Source organism: Panthera onca, chromosome A2 (genome assembly GCF_046562875.1).
Source record: "Panthera onca isolate mPanOnc1 chromosome A2, mPanOnc1 haplotype 2, whole genome shotgun sequence".
Taxonomy (NCBI): Eukaryota; Metazoa; Chordata; class Mammalia; order Carnivora; family Felidae; genus Panthera; species Panthera onca.
Window position 1 is genome coordinate 99,132,588 of NC_138340.1, and position 21,618 is coordinate 99,154,205.

General features: G+C 39.7%; 1 protein-coding gene across 5 annotated transcripts in view; it reads right to left on the reverse strand.

Annotated features, from left to right (window-relative positions):
• SLC25A13 (solute carrier family 25 member 13) overlaps positions 1-21,618 on the reverse strand; it is a 183,931-nt gene that overhangs the window by 3,256 nt on the left and 159,057 nt on the right. For all 5 annotated transcript variants that reach the window (XM_078442205.2, XM_078442225.2, XM_078442213.2 and 2 more), the window contains one exon: positions 9,381-9,519. In XM_078442205.2, coding sequence (XP_078298331.1) covers positions 9,381-9,519 — 139 coding nt within the window. The remainder of the gene's footprint in view (positions 1-9,380; positions 9,520-21,618) is intronic.

The following is a 21,618-nucleotide window of genomic DNA, read 5'->3' on the forward strand; positions in this document are numbered from 1 at the left end:
TTTGTTGCATGTGAAAAAGCTCACTTATATCCAATGCTTCACTGGATAAGTCATACTGAATTTCCTATTAACTTGGAGGAATTATTTTAACTTTGAGCCAGGAATTTATCCTCCAACATAATGGAAGGAAACAGGAAAAATGCTCAGAAACCCGCTGTGTTCACACCACCCATTACGTTTTACTTCCTGGTTTAGAAAGAGGTTAGCAAGGCTGTCTGCTTTCAACATGTAGTAAAATGCTCCTTGCAACAGTGGGCAGGGATGTCAGAGTGACAGGGGACATACATAACATCAGTAAAAAAGTCTCCTTCAGTTAGTTTTCATAAATAGCTCCTTGTTATGAAAAAAGAGAGAAGTACTGGGGGGCAGAGAGGAAAGATTCCGATTATGAAATAAATATGCCAAAAGAAACGTGTGTAAGATGCTTAGCAAGTTCATCTGGCAAGACCGATTGGTGGTGGTGGTGGTGGTGTGTGTGTGTGTGACAGGGACAGAGAGAGAGAGCTGGGGGCTGGAAATACGGCAGCTGCCCGGGACTCTCATCGTATCCCACTCACCCTCACCTCTCCCAGGCTGACAGCTGGGAGGGCCTGGGAGTTACTGTGGATGGGATTTCTGATAGAAGACTAGTGAAACTAACCTGGAGAACAGCCTTATGTTGCTCTGAAGCAAGGCCAGGAAAGCAGTATCTACCAGAAAGAGCTTGGCCACCAGAAATCTGTTGATTTTGGTGGCCAGGGTTGGCAAAGACTCTGAGTAAATTTGCCTGGTCTCTCCTGGCTTCCAAAAGGCTAAGACAACACTAACCAAGAGGTCTCGGTTTCTCTACTCCCAAACATGGGGGAGCAAGTGGAGGCTAGGAAACAGAGAGGCTTCGTCTAGGCTCCTCAACAGCAGCCTGACGGATGCTTCAGTAATGACACAGATGATGAGACCTACCTACTACCTCTGTGACAAGAACAACTGGGGGTGTTCTTTAGCCAATAAAAAATTACAACGCTTTAAAGGGGGCCCAGCGCCTAGAGAGCAGAAGCTCATTTATAATAAAAAGAAAGCACAACCAGCAAAATACAACTTTGGGGCAAGGCAGCCTCAATTTTCATAAATAGCCCATTAGTATTTGTAAAGAATGTGCTTCTCTGTTTATGGGATACGAACTTTTAATATCTGTTTATTTTGGATCAAGGTGAAGGGATTCACAAATTCCCTCCTCGTCCTTATATGTAATATCTATTTGATGGATCAGCTTCTAAGAAAAGTGTCAAGATTTGGAATGGGAATATATCGTGTTCTTATCATACTCTTAAGCTGAGGTTTTATAAAACAGTATTAGGTTGATACTACATAGGGGTTGATGGCAATATACCATGAAAGGATTTTAGTTTAAAATAGAACCAGAGGATATTAAAGGAGGAGATTCTCAGGCATGCTCCCTCAGAAGAACAGAACTTGAGAACAGATAGACCCAATTTCTGGTCTATTGCAGCTTGCCTCAATTTATGTCTTTATTTAGGCAGACACTATCTGCTTAGTGAATTTTATTTTTTATAAGTGCAAAATAAGCCTCTGTGCTTCTAAGTGCTATTTTTAAACCCTGAATTCCATTCAGTCTGACATTAATATTGCTAAACTCGCTTATTGTTGGTATTTGCCTAATACATATTTTCAACCCGTTCTCTTTCAGTTGCTCTGTCACTGTTTTCTCAAACTCCAGATGACTAGATTTCCTTTCACAACTCGTCTAGAATAGGCATTTGTTTTTTTACTAGGGGCACTGAATACATTCAATTGTGGTTATAATTGTGGTTATTAGACTTATTTCTGCTATCCAATATCGTGGTTTTTATTTTCTGTTTCTAATTGTTCCCCTTTTGATCTCTACCCTTACCCAATTTAAATATTACATACATTTATCACATAGTACGCTATTTACAATATGTACAATAAATGTACATTTGCACCCTTTGCCAGCAAGCCCTTCTTATATAAAAATACATATTATCAAAGTCACCAGTTACTGAAATCACGCTCAGGTTTAACTTTATTTGCTCTGTTTCAAATATCCCATAGTTTTTTCTTCCTTAAATTCACTTTTCATTTTGCTTTAGAGATATCTGTGAGGCGTAAACTTTGAGTTATGGGAGAAATGAACTTGAGACCTGCCCCCCTCCTGAATGCTGGTGTGCCTGGGAATGCCATCGAGGTTCCAGACATCCCCTCCTTGGCATTTTAAATTGAAAGGGCTAGGACTGCAGATGAAAACATGAGAGGTGAGCTTTTATTACTGATTTGTTTTCTGTCCTCCTTTTATATTACTTCTCTCTAGGGAGCTCCTATGAAATAGAAGTTAGACCTCCTGGACTAATCCTACATGTCTCTAACACATTTTCTCCTTTTCTTATCTCTATATTTTCGCTCCATATTGTAGTTCTTGTTTCTGTTTTTCCACGGCTTCATTTTCCAGATGTCTAATTTGGACTTTGAGCATACCCATTCTATCATTCAGATGATGCATGGATTTTTAATTTTGGCAATCCTTTTACTAATTTTCAAGAAAGCTTCCTTAAGAATGTTCCTCTCAAATCTCTCTGCAGATCCTAAGTATAGTTCTTAAAAGTCCTCTTTTCTCTGAATTGCCTGTCTTTCCTGGAATTCCTCTGTTTGTTTCTCTTCTTGCTCCTTGTCTGAGGACCTCTGGCTGTCTACTGATACATTCAAGTTCAAAGAACAGACTGATTACCTTAGTGCTGGCTTCTACCACCACCTAGGTCAGTTTCACCGGCAGGTTTCTCTCCCAAATGGGGGGGAGGGCGTTGGGGGCCAGCAATGGGCTTTGTGAAACGAGGGACTCCTGTTAACTGGGGACAGGGGTTGGGGAGGTGGCCTAGCAGGGTTGGGACCTTCCAAGCTGCTGAAACGTGGAGCGCTTCACTCTGGGAGTAGAAGAGATTATCTTATGCTCCTGTTGCGAAGAGCTGCGTTCGTTCGTTTGTTCGTTCGTTCATTCATTCATGCATGCATGCAGGCATGCACTCATTCCGTCTGTGGTGAAGGTCTGGAACCTTAAGCCTTACCTGGCATTTTTTCAGTTCCTTACACTCAGCCTTCTCCAGGCAATTGGTGCCTTTCTTTAGAGAAAAGCCAGGGGCTTTCAGCCTGGATTCAATTGTTGCCCAAAGCTACGTACAAAAAAGGAGTAGGTACAAAAAAGGAGTAGGGAGGACTGAGCTCCACCTTCCTGCCAGGAATTCGGCTCTTTCACTCCCGTTAAAGATTTACCTCATGCCCTCCCCCACTCCTGGTATTCTATTGTTCACTCACTGGTTAAAATTCTTTGGTTCTGCTCTTACCTTAAGAGCAGTTTTTCCTGCCTGTGTTCTGGGTTGTGGCACCCTCCAGTCCAGTTTCTGAGTCAATATGCTTCTGTTTCCTGCCTTCCGAGGACTGGTGCTAATATTTTCTAGTGCCAATACGAGTTTTAGAAAATGTATTTCCCGACATTTTAAGGTATTTGGGTTGAAAGGAGAGACAGATGAATATACTCAGTCTATTACTTTGATTCAATCTCTCCTATTACTTTTTTTTAAGGATCTAAGAATTGTTTTTAAGTTATTTTAACCTTTATGTCCACATAACTAACAAATTTATGTCAATAGTACTTCTCTCCTAACTTCATTCTTTTAATACATTTGCAAAACCATCCAGACAGTCACACACATACAGCACTTCCATTAACTGTGTATTTAATAGCTTTTAAAGACACTCCTGAGTTACAACTTAATCTAAATTTGATTTATCCTTTATCTCATCACTGTCAATTAAGATCACCTCCAATGATGAAGCTCTAAAATTTGAGAAATACTAGATATCTTTTATTTGATATTATCTGTAAGCCATATCGAAATGCCCTTCGATAATCAAAAAGCAACATGTTCACTGCAGGGAATTAAAACTTAGTTTCTTAATTTCAGGCTCTCTGCTTTGGCTCCCACCTTCTAACGCACAGAGGCATGCTGGCCAATGAACATAAATTCAAATATTGGTTAGGCTTACTCTATCCTGTGAAATAACGGAGATGTTCTCAGTGTTTAAAGATGTTCTGGGGTGCCTGGGTGGCTCAGTCAGCTATGTGTCTGACTCTTGATTTAAGCTCACGTCATGATCTCATGGTCCTGAGACTGAGCCCAGCTTAAGATTCTCTCTCTCCCTCTCCCTCTGTCCCTCCCCTGCATGCATGCTTTCTCTAAAAAATAAGTAAAGATATTCCCAGTTTACAACCATATACATATATCTGAAAAAAAAAATCAATATTCTCCAGGTTTTGAGATATCAAAAACCACCTCTGTTAAAATACTACTAAAGCAATCTAACTTCAGGTCAAATAAAATTTTTAGAAAAAGACAGTACTTACTAAATACTGAAATTACTATCAAAACATAGAAAGCATGATCATATTAATTTAATCCCAGATCCATCTTATTTATAATACAATTATTCAACAAAAAAATATATGTATTCTGTGTAGGAGATATTTTATATAAGAATACACATAAAAATAGTAGTAAGACATTTTTGTGTTACAATAAAAAAGTCAGTGGTCAAATTGCTATTTGTGCTTATTTTGAGATACGCGTTTCTCCTTTCTCCTAATGACAAAGATCACCCTGACCCTGGGATAGATATACTTCCGGGGATTCTGCGCATTCTCCACCAGTATGTCTTCTACCTAGGAAATGCCTTTGTTCTCACTGGCATCCCCAAAGGGAATGCGGGGGCCTGATCCATCTTCCATACACCAGCCCACACAAGTGTGCATTTTTGTGTTCACTGCCCTTAATGATGATGTTGCACTGGGCACAACACATGTATAAACAGAAGTGTTTTTGCCCTTCTCCACACTGAATTCTGTGATCTGGCCGCCGAGCACGCCAGCAAGGTTCTACACTCAGCAGCTGGTTGTCCTGCTTCCTTCCATGACATCAGTAAACTGCTTATCACTAGATACAGATTTTTATGTTCATCTTATAACAAAATACATTACTTATTAATTCAGATGCATTTTTAGGCATTTTTTTGTTTGGATTTGAAGCTAAACAATCATGTGCAAATAATGCTGATTTCATTTCTTCTTTTATTATATTTATGCCTCTTACTTCTTTTTCCTATTTTACTACATTGGCTGGAACCTCCAAAATAAGCCTGAAAAACAAGGATGATAGAGATATCCTTGTCTTATCCCTAATTTCAATGAGAATAGTAGTTATTTGCCCCTGGCTTTTGATAGATGTTATTAAGAAAGTGGTTTAGTTCTCCTTATATGGTTTATACAGATTTGTGCAATATGCAAGACCATCAAGCTTTGAGGCTAATATGTTCTTTGAAGAAAAAAAAAAAAAACAACGGATGACAGTCTGTCTTGTATTTTTCCATCCTATAGGGAAGCAGATGGATAATAATGAAAGTAAAGTGTTGCACTCAGCTCCCAAATGACTCTCAAATGACCTTCACCTCCTGCATTTACACCTCAGCCTCTGTTCAGTCTCCTTGTACATTACACAGAGCTGATGGGTGTAACCAATAGGATTGTGTGGAAGTAAAGGAGTGTGACTTCCAAGGTTTGGTCACAAAAGACATGGCAGCTGGGGCTTTGCTCTCTTCCCCTGTCTTCTCTCCCCACCCTGGTCTCCCGGTCTCCCCTTTCCCTTCAACCCTCTCTGAGCTGGCTCCTGGGTGGGGGTGGGGGGGGAGTCAGTCACCTTGTCACAAGAACATCCAAGGTGACCTACAGTGAGACCATGTGGCAAGGAACTGAGGCCTCTTGCCAATGGCCATGTGACTGAGCCACCCTGAAGGTGAATCCTCCAACTTCAGCTGAGCCTCTGGCTGACATCTTGACTGCAACCTCACGCCAGACCTTGAGCTAGAGGCACTCAGATAAGCTGCTCCTAGTCCACAGAAACTGTGAGATGATCAGTGTTTGCTGTTTCCAGCTGGTCAGTGCTGGGGTAATCTGTTATGCAGCAATAAATAACGAACAGAGAAGGTATCTGAACAACAGCTCTGAAAGATGCTGGGACAGCTGCACCGCTAACAAGGCAGCATGGGGACATAAACCAGTTCCAACTTCCAAGAATAATGTAGTAATGCATTAAAAACAGTCATGCTTTTTACCAGCAAACTCACTTTAGAGAGTCTGTATCTCCAAGGAAAAAATGTCCCAGAGTAGGGGAAAAGCCTTTAAGCACAAAGATATTTTTTACAATATAATACATTTAAATTTTTTTTGAAAAAAATTTAAAAATCTAAGATTGAGGGTTAGATAACTATACGACAGTTAAAAACTATGTTTACAAAGTTTTAAAACATATAATGTTATTATTGAACATTTAAAAATACTTATTATGTGCCAGGTACTTTCTTGGATCTTTCCATTTATTAATGTGTACCTACTGACCTCAAAATAACTTTATGAGACTAAGACCGTTCTTCACCCATGTGTAGATGGGGAAACAAGAAGAGAGAGGTTACAAAACTGCAGGTCACACAGTTCTAAGTGGGGAAACTAGAATTGGAATCTGCCCAGTTTGGCCTCACAGCACATGCCATTAACCATTGTGCTGTGATGGCTAACAATGCTTCAGCTATGAAATTAAGTGAAAACCACATATCCACAGTGTGATCATAGTTAAAACGATGCATGGTCAGATACCACCTTACAGCTGTCAGAATGGCTAACATGAACAACTCAGGCAAAAACAGATGTTGGCGAGGATGCAGAGAAAGAGGATCTCTTTTGCATTGTTGGTGGGAATGCAAGTTGGTGCAGCCACTTTGAAAAGCAGTATGGAGGTTCCTCAAAAAACTAAAAATAGAACTACCCTACGACCCAGCAATTGCACTACTAAGCATTTATCCAAGGGATACAGGTGTGCTGTTTTGAAGGGACACATGCACCCCCATGTTTATAGCAGCACTATCAACAATAGCCAAAGTATGGAAAGAGCCCAAATGTCCATCGATGGATGAATGGATAAAGAAGACGTGGCATATATACACAATGGGGTATTACTCGGCAATCAAAAAGAATGAAATCTTGCCATTTGCAACTACATGGATGAAACTGGAGGGTATTATGCTAAGCAAAATTAGTCAGAGAAAGACAAAAATCCTATGACTTCACTCACATGAGGACTTTAAGAGACAAAACAGATGAACATAAGGGAAGGGAAACAAAAATAATATAAAAATAGGGAGGGGGACAAAACAGAAGAGACTCATAAATATGGAGAACAAACTGAGGGTTATGGGAGGGGTTGTGGGAGGGGGGGGATGGGCTAAATGGGTAAGGGGCACTAAGGAATCCGCTCCTGAAATCATTGTTGCACTATATGCTAATTTGGATGTAAATTTTAAAAAATAAAAAATAAAATTAAAAAAAACCCCAAAACTATGCATGGTTAAAAATGATGCAAGGGGGAACAAATTAGCAGAAATGTTAAATAGGGATTATCTTAGAGTCGTGGAGTAACAGATAGTATTTTCTTATTTACCCTTTCGGTTACTTTTCGCACTTTCCAAGTGTTTTACAATTTAGCAATATTATTTTCCTAATCATTAAAAAAAAAACTGAAGGAAGAAAATAAGCCTCCAAGGAGAAAACAACAAGATCAACAAAAAAAACCCCAAAAACACCTGCTAGTAATTTCTACAGCTCTGGTAGCATGGATTACCTAGGAAATTCCTACCCAAAGATAAAATCCCTTCTGGGTGGCTATCTGCCTTCAAGAGAAGAGTACAGGCACTATTTCTGTTGTATTTTGGAGAGAGGCCTAGACTTTGATCTTGAGCTCTAATACATATCCTCTGATTTTACAACTGATTCCTGGAATAATTTACAGACAGATTCTCTTGATTTTGATGTAATAGTGGCCAGTGTTTATTGAGTATTTACTATATGCTAGGCACTATGCTAAGTCCCTCACATGGGTGTTCTCACTTGTATCTCACAGGCACACTCTGTAGTCAGTACACTTATCATCTCCATTCACAGCCAAGGACACCGAGGCTTGGGGTAGGTTAGGTAATTTGCCCAAGCAGCACACTACCAACAGGTGTAGCAGTTCTCCCCAGTAGGTCCTACCTTATTTCAAATAAGTTATTGATATTGTACAATGTACAAAATGCACTGCATTATAACCTTTTGGTTCAGAAAATATTATCATGTATACACATGTAAGTGACATACAACAGGGCACAGTCAACCAATGGCTAAGTTGGGATTAAAACTGGGAATTCTATATGATAGTCTCGAAGTCATTATTTTTTTCTTGATAGAGGTAGAGTGGCCTTGTACAACAAGGGTCCCTGAGCAGCCAGGAAAGGACAACCTTGCCTCATTTACCAACATCACTGCCTTTGAAAGAAAAGGGATTAACTAAGAATTAAAGAAAAGCTCCATGGGTTCCTGCCTTAGGGGCTTCCCAGGTTACAGGCAGGTCCACAAAACAGCAAACAACTTCTCAGATCAGGGGCTTGTTCTCCTGAGACTCAAGTCAACAGCTCTCTGGAGAACAACACCTGTATCAAAAATGTTTGGACCCAGCCATCCCAGGACTGCCTTAGGGTTTGTTAACTCATTAAATGTTTGCCACCACCTGGAGAGCGAATCCGGATTGTTCCAGCCTTTAGGATCTCTGAACCAGGGGCATCAAAGATCCAACTGATTCCTGCTGTGGCTATAATCAAATTTCCTCTGGGAATTTACATTGGGCTGTAGAGGACAACCTTCCCCCTCATCATCTGTTTTTTTTTTTTTTTTTTTTTTTTTTTTTTTTTCCTATTGACATAGTCACTGTAGCACTAAAAACAAGGAGAGTCATTTCCCTCTGGGATTCAATGAACACACACACACACCCTGTTCCTGTAACACAGCGATGAGGAGTCAGTAGTCAGTACTACGTCACTTTTATCTAGATTCTGGAGAAGCATTTACGTACCATTTCAGTTAGACACTTTAAAGCACAATGATTCAAATTTGTAAAAACTTTCAGCTAAACAGTCATCACTGGTATGCTGTGAAATAGAATTATGAAACTATAGGGAACTTGGAATTCAACAATGCCACAAAATGCACGAAATTTTCCTGGACCTTCCTGGCAAGAAATTAAGCTTGCCTAATTTGGCACCAAATTTTCCTGGCAAGAAATTAAGTTTGCCTAATCTATTCTGCCAGAAGGTTAATTTCTTCTCCTTTCTTTTCAGTAGCCATTCAAAGCAATCTGTAGCCTACCTCAATGTGCCCAATCAAGAACTACAGGCAAAAAATTCCAAGGTAGTGACATGAGAGAGGGGAAGAACAGAGCCCTGTAAGGGCCACTCACCAGCTATGGCGCCAGCCAAGAGCAAGCTTCCGGGACTAATCTGCCCATCTTCATTTGCAAAGGAAGCCTTCACATGAGCATAGCACGGGAAGTAGATGGCTGAGAAAGGAATGTCCCGCAGAAAGCATGCTTTGGCACCCTGTACATTTGAAAAGGAAGAAAAACCACATGAAACACATATCCCATTGAGAAGATCAAGCTTTTCTGGAACTTACCTCAGAACAAAATATTCCTGGAGAAGACCAAATTTGTACTCACAAACTGAAAGGGGAACAGAAAAAAAATAACCCAAATTCTGCAAGTAACAAATCTGAATTTTGTTTTTCAAAAATAAAACAAATTTCATTGTGCAGTGTGAGAAAGAGGGAGACACTTCTTGTTTATTGCAATGGCTAGATTTTGATTAAAACACTTTTGGAACTCTGCCTGCAACATCTCTTTGAATCCCTACCGATGGCAAGTCAGTCGCTGGCATCTCAAGGAGGGTCTGTATTCAGAAGATGGACAGCAAAAACCAAGAGGCCCCTTTGTTTACATACTAGGAAGCAGACAAATTATATAGGTGGCAAGGGAAGAGGTTTGTTCTTTATATTGTTTAAGACTCTGATGAAAGTGTTGGACTCTTTCCCAGAAAAAAATTACACATATGTAAAAAATTATATACCTTTTGAAGGGGTTTGTGGATCCCCTAATTTATTCACATATTTGCCCCTTCTCCCCAAGGGTATGAAACATTGATAAATGCTTATTCTAAAGCCTTAAAATATTTACAATAATTCCTACCCATTTAAGAGCTGTGTAGAGCAATCAACAACTAGAGCAAAATCTTCAATTTCTAGTGTCAAAATAATGCATGGGGAGGCCTTGAGAACTGATGTGTGCCTAGAAATGTAGCATTCTGATGAAAACCACAAGACATATATTGTGCTTTAGGCAGGCCAAATGGGAAGGAAGTCACCCCTTTTCAACACCTAATGATTTAATACCATTTCTTTCGCAGATTTCTAATACCTAAAAATTTCCACTAAACTGAGAGATTCTTCAAAGAAAATAATGAATCCATCCAGATTCAACAGAACTAGCCAAGCCCAGTGACATTTAGTAAGGTCTAGTGATGTTGGATTGTAGGTATTTTTGCTTGATGCTAGGCTGCACTGTCAAGGTTCCTTAACACTACAGATCTGTTACTATAGCCTTTGCTTTCTGACTCCATCATTACACTCCTGACTCAAACTGCGACTGTGGGTAATAAGACCCTTAGTCTTTTTCATACGAATTGCTAGTAACCTAGGTCTACTATAACTTAATTAGTTGCCTTAAATAAGTAACATAATTAGGACTTTGTTTCACCCTATTTAAATTCATCCTAGCTTCGCCCATCCTTCTAACCAGAACAAATGCTTGGAATCTGGATTCTGTTGTGTTGGCTACTTCCCAGTCAACTCACCCATGAATGTGTTAAGATATCTTTGTCCTTTCTATATAGATATTTAAAAAAATGGGGGGGGGGGAATCCACATCATGTACTGCTTGCCAATCAACCCACACTTTTGTATCTTGTCTACCCCTGAAACTGTTAAATGCCTAACTGAAAAGAAGAACCACAAAGTGGTTTTATACATGCAAAGTGATGCTCAGGACGATTAATCCATCAACTGCACATTTATTAAGGGCCAAACTATTGGCTTCCTCAGGGGAGATCCTTGGAGGCAGTGCCCAGAGAAAGTCCAAAACTCAGGATAGGACTCTCCAATCTTTCCACCTCCCCCAGCTTTTTCAAGGATGAAAAGTACAGTAGAATGCCAATATCCATGCACAGCATCCAGTCCTTCCCCTGTGATCATTACTGTGTGAGGGTAACACTTTCACCCATTTGTTTCACTATTTTCACTTCCTTTTCCTCATTTTGCCTCCAAACCTTCCTAGGAGTTGTGCTAGTCATTTACTCCCATGCAGACAGTGTTTGGGAGATATTCAAATTAGATGCCAAATAACCAATTTAAATTAAGATCAGTTAAATCTTCTTCACATCTGGCTCTCCATATATAGTGAAAGAAACACTGCCATAATGCTGACTTTTTAAACAATCTCTTTAGAGTAATTTTTAATAAGCTGATACAATTCTTCCTCCCACAAATCGTATTTTTTACTAAACCTATTAGTTTTTACTTTTACCCTCACCTCCCAAATATTCACATTTTGGAGCCAAACTTCAGTCTATTTCTTTGCTGGTAATACTTTTCCTTCAAAATGTTTCTTCCCTCATTATAAAATATTAACTGCTCATCATAGACAATATAGAAAAGCATTAGAAATTAAAATTGCTTAATTTTCACCAGCTAGAGATAACCACTGCAACTGTACATGTTTTGGAGCTTTTCCTTCATCAGTAGCATTAATAACCATTCCATGGTTGAGACCATCATTCTGTGGTTCTGAGTTATCCTTTTCTTCTCTTTAAATTCATGGTATGTGGTTTTGTGGGGTTTTCTTGGGAGGTGGGAGTGGGGAAGGACTGGTATGGTCTAACATCTCTTTTATTACTCAGCCATATTGCCCAAATTTCCTTTCTATTTGTTGTTTCCAAAACTCTACCGCCACCTTTGGTCTTGGCAGTCCTGTGGATTAGGCCCCATATTCTCATTCTTCTCAAAGCTTTGTAATGACTTTACTTTCCCATTTTCCTCTCTCTGGTCAGCCTGGTTCCTCTCAAATAAAGCTGTTCAATGCCTCACTCATCTGATCAAACAAGGTACACCTGTCACCATGCAACTTCCTTGATGAATGCTAAGCTGGGAACATCAACACCTTGAATATCACCTCTTCATTCATTTAACCCCCAAATACCACCCTTTCCACTGAGCATTCTTTAACCAGAAGGTAGACAGGCAGTGAATTCCACACAGCTCCACATTGTCTGCACTTTCTCCATGATGTTTTGGGTTTTCTTCATGCTCTTATATCTTGCCTATATCAGTGTTGCCTATTTCAGAAAATAAGCAACCAGGGGTCAGGAACCAGGGGCTAGAGAACACTCGGCAAAATCTTTGGCTGTCAGTTGGGGCATGTTTCTGGTGACTGATTTGACTTTGCCAACTCACACAAAAAAGAAAACACAATGAAAAAGAGAAACGAGAGGCTCTGGGATATGCTGTCAGGCTCCTACTGGGAAAACAAACTCAATTTCTTGGAAAAATATACTAGAAACCAAAGCCAAGCTTTTAGTTTTCAAATAAAGATCTATAATTTTAGGGGGATACAACAGCGCTTAGTTGATAATTTTGTACTGGGATATTAAAATTTGAAAAAAGGAGAGGAAGACAGCTGGTAGCCCCTCTAATGTTATGTGCCTTCAATACGATCAGAAGGCCATGGGAAGACATGATCTGAAATTAGAAACATCCTGATCAAAACACAGACAAACAAGAACAAATCTAAGGAAAGAGTGGAGCTGCACTATGAAACACCAAAGGAAAAATGGTCAGGAGGATGCCGTATTTTTCCTACCTAGAATCAGACAACGTGGTCCAGTAATCTATGCGTGCTAGAGAGTGAACGTCAGACCATGAAGAGAGGCCATAGGTTTCTAATTATTTGAGAAAAGGGAGAAGGAAAAGCCAAGAAAGAAAGCTATCCTATGGGGCCAGGGGTTTAGGAATAAATGAGGGGATAACCACACAAGTCCTGAGGTAACACCTGCAGTACTAACGTTAAGGAGGGAGGGGGACGAGGACGGCTGTGTCTCCTTGCCTCTCCTGGAGCCTGTACCCTTCCACAGCACAGCACCTCAGGCGTCTCCCTGCAGCAAATCACTCTCCAGGGTCAGGAGGAGCCCATGGCCTCTCTCACACCACAGGCATCTAAGTCCAATTCCCAAGGAGAGCTAACTTTGCAAAAGGCTAGAGAAAAAGACTTCTTAAATTTCCCTGGCCTCCTCTCCCCACCACTGTCTTCAGGTCTAAGGCACAAAGGCAGGTGCCAATTTGTAAGGCTGCCTCAGGCAATACCTGACCTGTGGCTCCAGTGCAATGAAAAGGGAAGCAGGATGTGAAAAAGGCTTTTAAAGTTCCAACAGGGAGAATGTTTCTCTCCCAGATTCCTTGATAAATCCTTCACTTCACGGTGAATACCCATTCTCCAGTCTTACATCACAACACAAACCTGTCTGACTTGAAATCTACTTGTGCCACTTACAATTTTTACTAAGTGATCAGCCATTCTGAACAGGCAACTTTATAATAAAGGGCAACATTCCATGCTGTCCAACAGCCTGCGTCAGCAACACAAAAATCATTACTTTGGCCATTAAAAAATTAATGAATTACAAAGTGTGTGCCACCTAAAATAAATCTTTAAATCTTCTTGCCCTATAAGAAAATCTACACATTTGCCTGCCTTAGGTCTTCCTCACTGGTTCTCTGGACATCTCTGCCCTCAGACACTCTGGCTAGCCCCAAATTTCCTTTGTGCACACAGTAAAGTCACTTGGGGGGAAATTCATAAATACAATAAGCAATCATCTAATCTCTTACTATTCATTAAAGCACTTTCTCCAAAGAGGGAAAATTATTGTATTTTTTAATTTAGTGGGCCTTCTTAAGTAACAGACAGGAACAGTAAAAGGCATCTCAGGGGAGACCTATATATAAATAAACTAGAATCAAAACTCAGATCTAGTTTAATTATCCACTCTCGCTCCATTCCTATTTTGTACCATTCTAAACCCTCTCCATCATCATTCTACTTAAAGTCTAGGAAAACTTCTTCAAGGGTTGGTCTCACTTAACTTACAGTTAGGAGTCTAAAACTGACACAGGCCAGTTAGGCTCAGAGACACTGGCCATAGTATCACCATGGCATCAGAATTCTTTCTTTTGCTTCTCATGCTTTTTTTGATATGGACACTGTGGAAAGCCCAAGGGAGTTTAATCAGTTCTTAAGTTGCTGGAATCATCCACGCAAGTTTACTCTGGCAGCTCTGTCAGGCATGAAATTGTCAAAAGATAGAATACAACAGGATTTCCCTCTCTCTCTGACACACACACACACACACACACACACACACACACACACACACACACACAGAGCTAGCTAGCTATCTCCAATATCTTTTTTTCTTTTAAAGCTCTTCATCTTGGATGGTATCACACCTACCCAATCAATCTGAGGAACAAAACAAGCCTTAAGAATGATTGCTGATAAAGAAGTCAGGGCCACAGCAGGTCTTTTTGCATGCTAATTCCTGCTTATTGTAGCTGTACCTGCAACTACAGCTCTAAACAGAACATTTCTAATACAGAGGAAGGTAATTACATTCACAAAGGCACCTCTGTGTCAGGGCCGGGCACCAGGAGCCAGCAGGTCTGGGAGACAGAGGCTTAACAGAGACTCCTGCAGTGAATGCACATTGTCTAGCATGGGGGAAAATGCCAGACGGAGGGACCTGCAGCATTCAAGACAACAGTGGTGCACCTTGTCTGAGGAGGTTATTTAATGCTTCTGGCACCTGTAGTAAGAGCCACCCCTCCTTTTCTACCTTACAGGTTTAGAATTTATTTGGCATGTATAATTGTATATTTTGATCCTGGAGCTACAAACAATGGGCAGCATGTCATGTCTTGATCCCTTAGCATGCCTCTTGGTTTCTCCCAAGTGAGTTAACCCTTGTATACACAGTCTGGCAGCACTGCTCCTGCCCAGTCAAGGGAGAGTTAGGCCCACGTGCCTGGGATTTAAACAGGGTGAGTTTCAGTATCTTGCTGGGAAATACCACTCGTGCCAAGACCCGTTACGTGATTGTGTCACTGGTGTTAAAACCAAATGAACCAGCCAACAACTGGAGACTTGGTATCAGTGACACTGAAATTACTTCAATTTGAATATAAAATATCAAAACCTATTATTTAGTTTCATTAGGCCAGGGACTTTCAGGATATTGGTTTCTCCTTAATTTCACTGCAATTCTGACCAAAGCATCTTGGCAACTCAAGGTTTTTTTGTTTGTTTTTTTGTTTTTGTTTTTTGCAGGAAATGCCACTCCTATGTTGGTTCTGGTTCTCTACTGGTCTATTGCACACTGCTTTGCCACCAATGATGCTCATAGTGAGACAGGCTGGAAACCTAGTTAGTGGCACAGTTTTATGACATGAAATTTTGGTCTCTGAGCATGTCACCTTCATAAATCTAATCTATAAAACACATCCACCTTTTCAATTTTTCTTTTCTTTCCTTTCTTGCCTTCTTTCCCTTGACATCTCCCTACTATTTGCAAGTTCCACAATCTGTTACTACTCTAAGAGTTTATACCCTGGAAATTTTAATATACACACTTATGGTCTTTGTTAACTTCCTCCTGTATAATACATGCATTTTATACAACTTACATTATAAGCAACCCTCCCATCTTATGGTCATGTATTTTAATTCTAGCTTTAAAAACATGACACATTATAATTACCATTACACATATATTTAAATTCACACAATTCTACTTAGACTAAACATTTACCACTTTGTCATTCCTTCCTTACTGCATCTCAAAACTGTCATCGGGATCACGTTCCTTCTACCTGCAGTATTCTAGAATTTCCTTTAGTAAGGGCCTGATGGTTATATACATTCTGAGTTTTGCTATGTCTTTATTTTATCCTTGTTCCCAGAAGACATTTTAACAGGGTCTAGAATTCTAGGTTGAAAGGTTTTTCTCTTTCATACATGGAAAACACCATTCCTATGTCTTCTGGCTTCCACTGTTCCTGTTTTTAAGTTAGTTGTCAGTTCAACCATTCTCCTTTGAAGGCCATTTGCTTTTCTCTCTGGCCATCTATGAGCTTCTCTTCAGCCTTGGTATCCAGCAGCTTCACTCTGACATGTTTAGTCTAGATTATTTTTATTTAATGTCCCACTTGCGATTTGTTGTATTTCTTGAATCTGTGGATTGATAGCTTTTAATAGTTGTGGAGCATTTTTAGCCATCATCTCTCTTTTCCTTCTGGTTTTCTTTTATACCTATTAAACCATCTCATACTTTCCTCTATGTCTCAATCTCCCTTTGTCTCTCATTGCTAAGTTCTAACTAGAATCTTCCAATTCACTAATTCTCTCTTCATCTGTGTTTAATCTGTTGTTAAAACCAAAATTTTGAAATGTTCAGTTTTAAATTTTAATCATTATAAATATTTTCACCCTTTTTAATTTTTTAAAACAAATAAAGAACATTAATTTTATTTTTGATAATTTTGAAATTTTAAGACTTAGTAGGTTTAAAATGCTGCCTGTTTTTTTTTTTTGCTATCTTTTCTTAAAGTAACTTGTTGCCTTGTGTGACTTCAGATTTTAGACTATGAGCTATTCAGTTTCCTTGCAACAATATCTATGAAAATTCTTTGAGGTCTGGGTTGAAGGTGGGCTCCTTTTGAGAAAATGTGTGTTTGCTCTTGTCAGATACCTGTGGGTACTACCAATTTAAGATTTTGCCAGCTTGAGAGTTTTCATATCACCCAAGAAACATAAATTCAGCATTCAAACCCATGTGAGACAAGGTTAAAATTCCTAATTACCTCTAGGGGAGGGAACCCTCTCCCTTTTCTTTCCCTCCAGAACCAAAGCAAGTTTCCTTATAGCCCAGAATAGTAAAAGTGAGCATTTTTACTTTGCCCTTACACTGAGGTTAGTATAACCCTTTGAGGGCCAGCTTTATGGAAGATGAACTTTTTCAGGACCAGGAATTGGATAAGGCAAGACTGGTCCCTAATGTAGAGACTTGAAGGAGGCACTCAGTACCAGAGATGTTCAATACAAGGTCAGCATCCGAGACTAGGTGCCTCCTTACATTTTGTGACCTAAGTGTCTTGCTTGCCTCGCCTTTTCTACCCCTTTTTTCTTTTAGACTTAGCACTTTAGGCAGTGCCTGGTTGTCCTTTGGGACATCAAAAATTAATGCCCAAGTTCAGGTGTTTGGCAAATGCCTTGAAGGCCAAAGCCAGCTTTAGGGTTCTGCTTATCCCACCTAAATTTTGGCTTGAATATTCCTCACTAGCTCATGAATTTGAAAAGGCTTGAACAAAATATATTAAAGTATATTACCCATTTTTATTTGTTTTCAATGGGATGATCAGTTCAAATATCCTAACTGCCAATGGCTCGAAACCCTATGGGGAGAACTTAATACCTTAAAGAGGAGATGCTCAAGCTGGCTTGTTCTTGACATATTCCCTCGACAAGTTTCCTTCAAAATGTTGCAGTATTACACAGGCAATGCCCTTGATAATTCCTTTTTAACTTTTTCTCCTTGATGGAGATTTCAAAGTCCAAAGAGAAGGAAAAAGCTCTTTATTCCAATATCCTTCAGCACATTCAATGAAGGCCACTTCTCTGCATCATCAATCATTATGGCTGATCAGCTAGTTGAGCTGGGTATTCTCTTCGTGTTCCATCTTCCTACATGCCACTCTTCTTGAAGAAAATGACTTTTCAGAGAAAAGGAGACTGTACTAAAAAAAAAAAGTCATGGGATGCCTGGGTAGCTCAGTTAGTTGAGTGTCCAACTTCGGCTCAGGTCATAATCTCACAGTTTTTGAGTTAGAGCCCTGCATTGGGCTGTCTGCTGTCAGCACAGAGCCCACTTTGAATATTCTGTACCTCCCCCCCCCCACCGCTCCTGCCCCACTCACGCTCCCTCTCTCTCTCTCAAAAATACACAAACATTAAAAAAAACATAGTCGACATGTGCCATCTTAAATATGGATCTGTATCTGAATTCTGCCACTGCTCACCAACAGAAGGACACTGTAGGAACAAGAATACAGGCTTTGGAGTCAGAAACCTGAGCTCAGTTCATCACTCTGCCACTTAGCTAGCTGGTATTCGGTACAAGTTCGTAAAATCTCTGTACCTCAAGTCCCTCATTTATTAAATGTGAGTAACATTTTTACTGACGTAAGAATTTGTATCCAACAAATGGTATGAAGTACTCAGTATAATACTTAGCAAAAGGATTTTTCCATAAAAGGTGACAATGAAAAGGTAATTACCATCATCAATGAAAAGCACACTGTACTGTTGCAGCAGAAAATGGAAACAGCTAATATATTCTTTAAACAACTTGCAGCTGAGGTATGATTACTATATGGTTTCATACCTGAATCACAGTAGAGTTCTATATGTATCAGGCTAAGAGACAGTCTTTTATTTGGCAAAGACCTAATCCTACCAAAAAGTTTACACTGGTTTGCTAAATGATCATACTCCACATGGGACTTGTGGGCTGTCACATGGCATATTATCTCCTTAATTTTACAGTCAATAAACATTTCTTAAACTGGATACCTTTTAAATGCATACTTTAGTCACAATTAGAAACAAGATAAATGAAAGGACAGATTAGCAGAAATGTGTCTATCACTTCTAGAAAATATATTCAGAGCACTCTATCAACAATGGATTAGGAGCATAATTTTCAATACTTTTAAACATGAAAGACCACATATTTTATTCTAAAAGTTTAATTAATATAAAAAAGTATTGTGTTCAAACTAATCCTGCATGCACTTGGCAAAAAAACAGAAACAGAAGAAACTCACAACAAAAGAATAAAACGCGACCTTGGTAAAAATGTTTGCCTCTGGACAAATAGGTTATCTGTGGGACTAGGAGGCCAACATTTTATTGCTATTTACTCTTTTCTATCTGAATTTTCTTCTTTTAAAAACTATTTTGCCTACCAAAATTAATTTTTAACAAACTCTATGACAGTTAATTATTAAAGAACTATGATGCTACATGTTTATATTCTCTCACTTCCCTTAGTACTGGTTATTTTGAAGGCAATGGTACCATATTCATTTTTGTAACTCCAGCTCCTAGTAGAGAGTTAGCCCTCAACAAATATTTGGTCAACAAATGGAAAAATAAGAAAATTAATCATTTTCTAATACTTTTTATTTTCTTTTCTTTATGAAGTACTACATTTTAATTGCAATACAGTTAGCATACAGTGTTATATTAGTTTTGGGCGTAAAATAGAGTCATTTTCTAATATTTTTTTAAAAGTATATTTATTTTCAGAGAGAGAGCATGAGCAGGGGAGGAGCAGAGAGAGGTAGAGAGAGAGAGAATCCCAAGCAAGCTCCATACTGTCAGGGCAGAGCCTGATGTGGGGCTCAAACTCACAAACTGAGAAAATGACCCAAGTAAAAATCAAGAGTTGGACACTTAACTGACTGAGCCACCTAGGCACCCTGATTTTCTAATATTTTTAAGAATCTTTTCCAGTCCCCTTTAGCACACTCAATTCCTTTGAGTAGTGTTTTATAAAAATAATTATTTTTCAAGTTGTCTCCTTTTATTTGGTTTTCTAAAGTCCAAAGAAGAAGGCATGACCTAGAGATAGCTGTTGAGCACACAGCAGGGAAAATTACCTAGGACTGGGGCAGAGTGGAAGGAGCTAGATATCTCTGCAAGAATCTATTAGTTGACATGCTATAATTTAAAATTAATAACTAACACATCATGCAAACTATGTGCTCAGTTCTAGCCTATGTCTTTTAAATGCATTATTTTAGTAAACCCTGACAACAATCCTGTGAATATGTAGGTTCTATTACTATCCTCTTTTTACAAATGATGGCAGCTGAAACACAGCAACAGAAAGATTTTAAAAGTTTTTTTTTGTTTGTTTTCTCTTAATTCAACCTTTAAGCATAATATGGACAACATCATATGATTTCCATTATTATTTCAAGTTCACACCATATTAGATACAAACCCCAGCCCCTTGAGGTATTTGATACCCTCTTGTGAATTTCTAACCGGTATCACTTTACATTAATGCCATCCCTTCTCCCCACCATCCCTGGCTTACAGCCCCCTAAAAGGCTACCCAGCCTTCAGTCTTGCCCTCCTACATGGCACTGTCCACACTGAAACTGAATTATCCTTCTTCAAATGCAAACCTGACCATGTCATTTGTCTTTGGCTTCCACTGGTGAACGATGACTCCTCCCTTAAGGCTACCTCCCTTTCAGAAAGCCTTCCAGACCTTGCTGTGGAGTTAGCCCCACCTCCCTTAGAACCTGTGCACACCCCTGACAGCCCTTCCCAACTGCATATATGTTGTACTCCGAGGGTCTTTTTACTGGTGTGACCACCCCATGAGATGGTAAACTTCTGATAAAACCATGCACTTCTTATTATGTTTGTATCCCCAGCACCCAGGGCAGAGCTTGCTGGGTAAAGGAATGGATGCCTCTGAAAAGGAGAAAGCAAACTCTCATATAATTAGCTGCTTTCTTTACAGCTGATGTCCCACCATCATAGTCTTTGGTCATTACTTGCCAAAGTAATTCACTCACTATCTGTGCTCTAATATCCTTGTTTATAACTTGGAAACACCTGGCTTTTGTTTACCACTCATTTGCTCAACAAATATTTATCAAATGTCTATTTATGTGTCAGAAACTGTTATACAAGGTAGGTCTCTGGTATCAAAGTACACTCTAGATGAGCAGACACACACACCCAGGGAGACTATGACAGCAAGTGATGTGGCTGTCTTTCTGAGCAAGCGTCTGTTGACCTAAGATGTGAAGGGAAGAATGTTTAGGCAGAGGGAAAAGCAAGAGGGAGTGAACTTGGAATAGCTGAATAAAAGAAATGCAGCCAGTGTCGCTAGCAGAGGATGGTACAAAATGGAGGGTGGAGAAGACAGGGCCACAGGGAAGGAGCTGGGGTTCTATTCTAGGTGCAACAGGAAGCTGCTAGATGGTTTTCCTTTAGGAAGACATGGTTTCTGTAGGGCACACTCGTGTCTCATTTCCTCTGGTTTCTGCTTAATAAGATCTCATGTGAGAGGCTTTCCTGATCACCTATTAAAATGCACCCCCTGGGGCGCCTGGGTGGCTCAGTCGGTTAAGCGGCTGACTTCGGCTAAGGTCATGATCTCGCGATCCGTGAATTCAAGCCCCGCATCGGGCTCTGTGATGACAGCTCAGAGCCAGAAGCCTGCTTCAGATTCTGTGTCTCCTTCTCTCTGACCCTCCCCTGTTCATGCTTTGTCTCTCCCTGTCTCAAAAATAAATAAAACGTTAAAAAAAAAATTTTAAAAAATGCACCCCCTGCCCCACATCCCATCCTACCTTGAGCCTTTTCCTCACCCTCATCTGCCTCTTTTTTCTTCAAAGTCTTAACACCCACCTGATGTCAGAGATTTGTTTTTGTTGAACTGCGTGTAGGTGACACA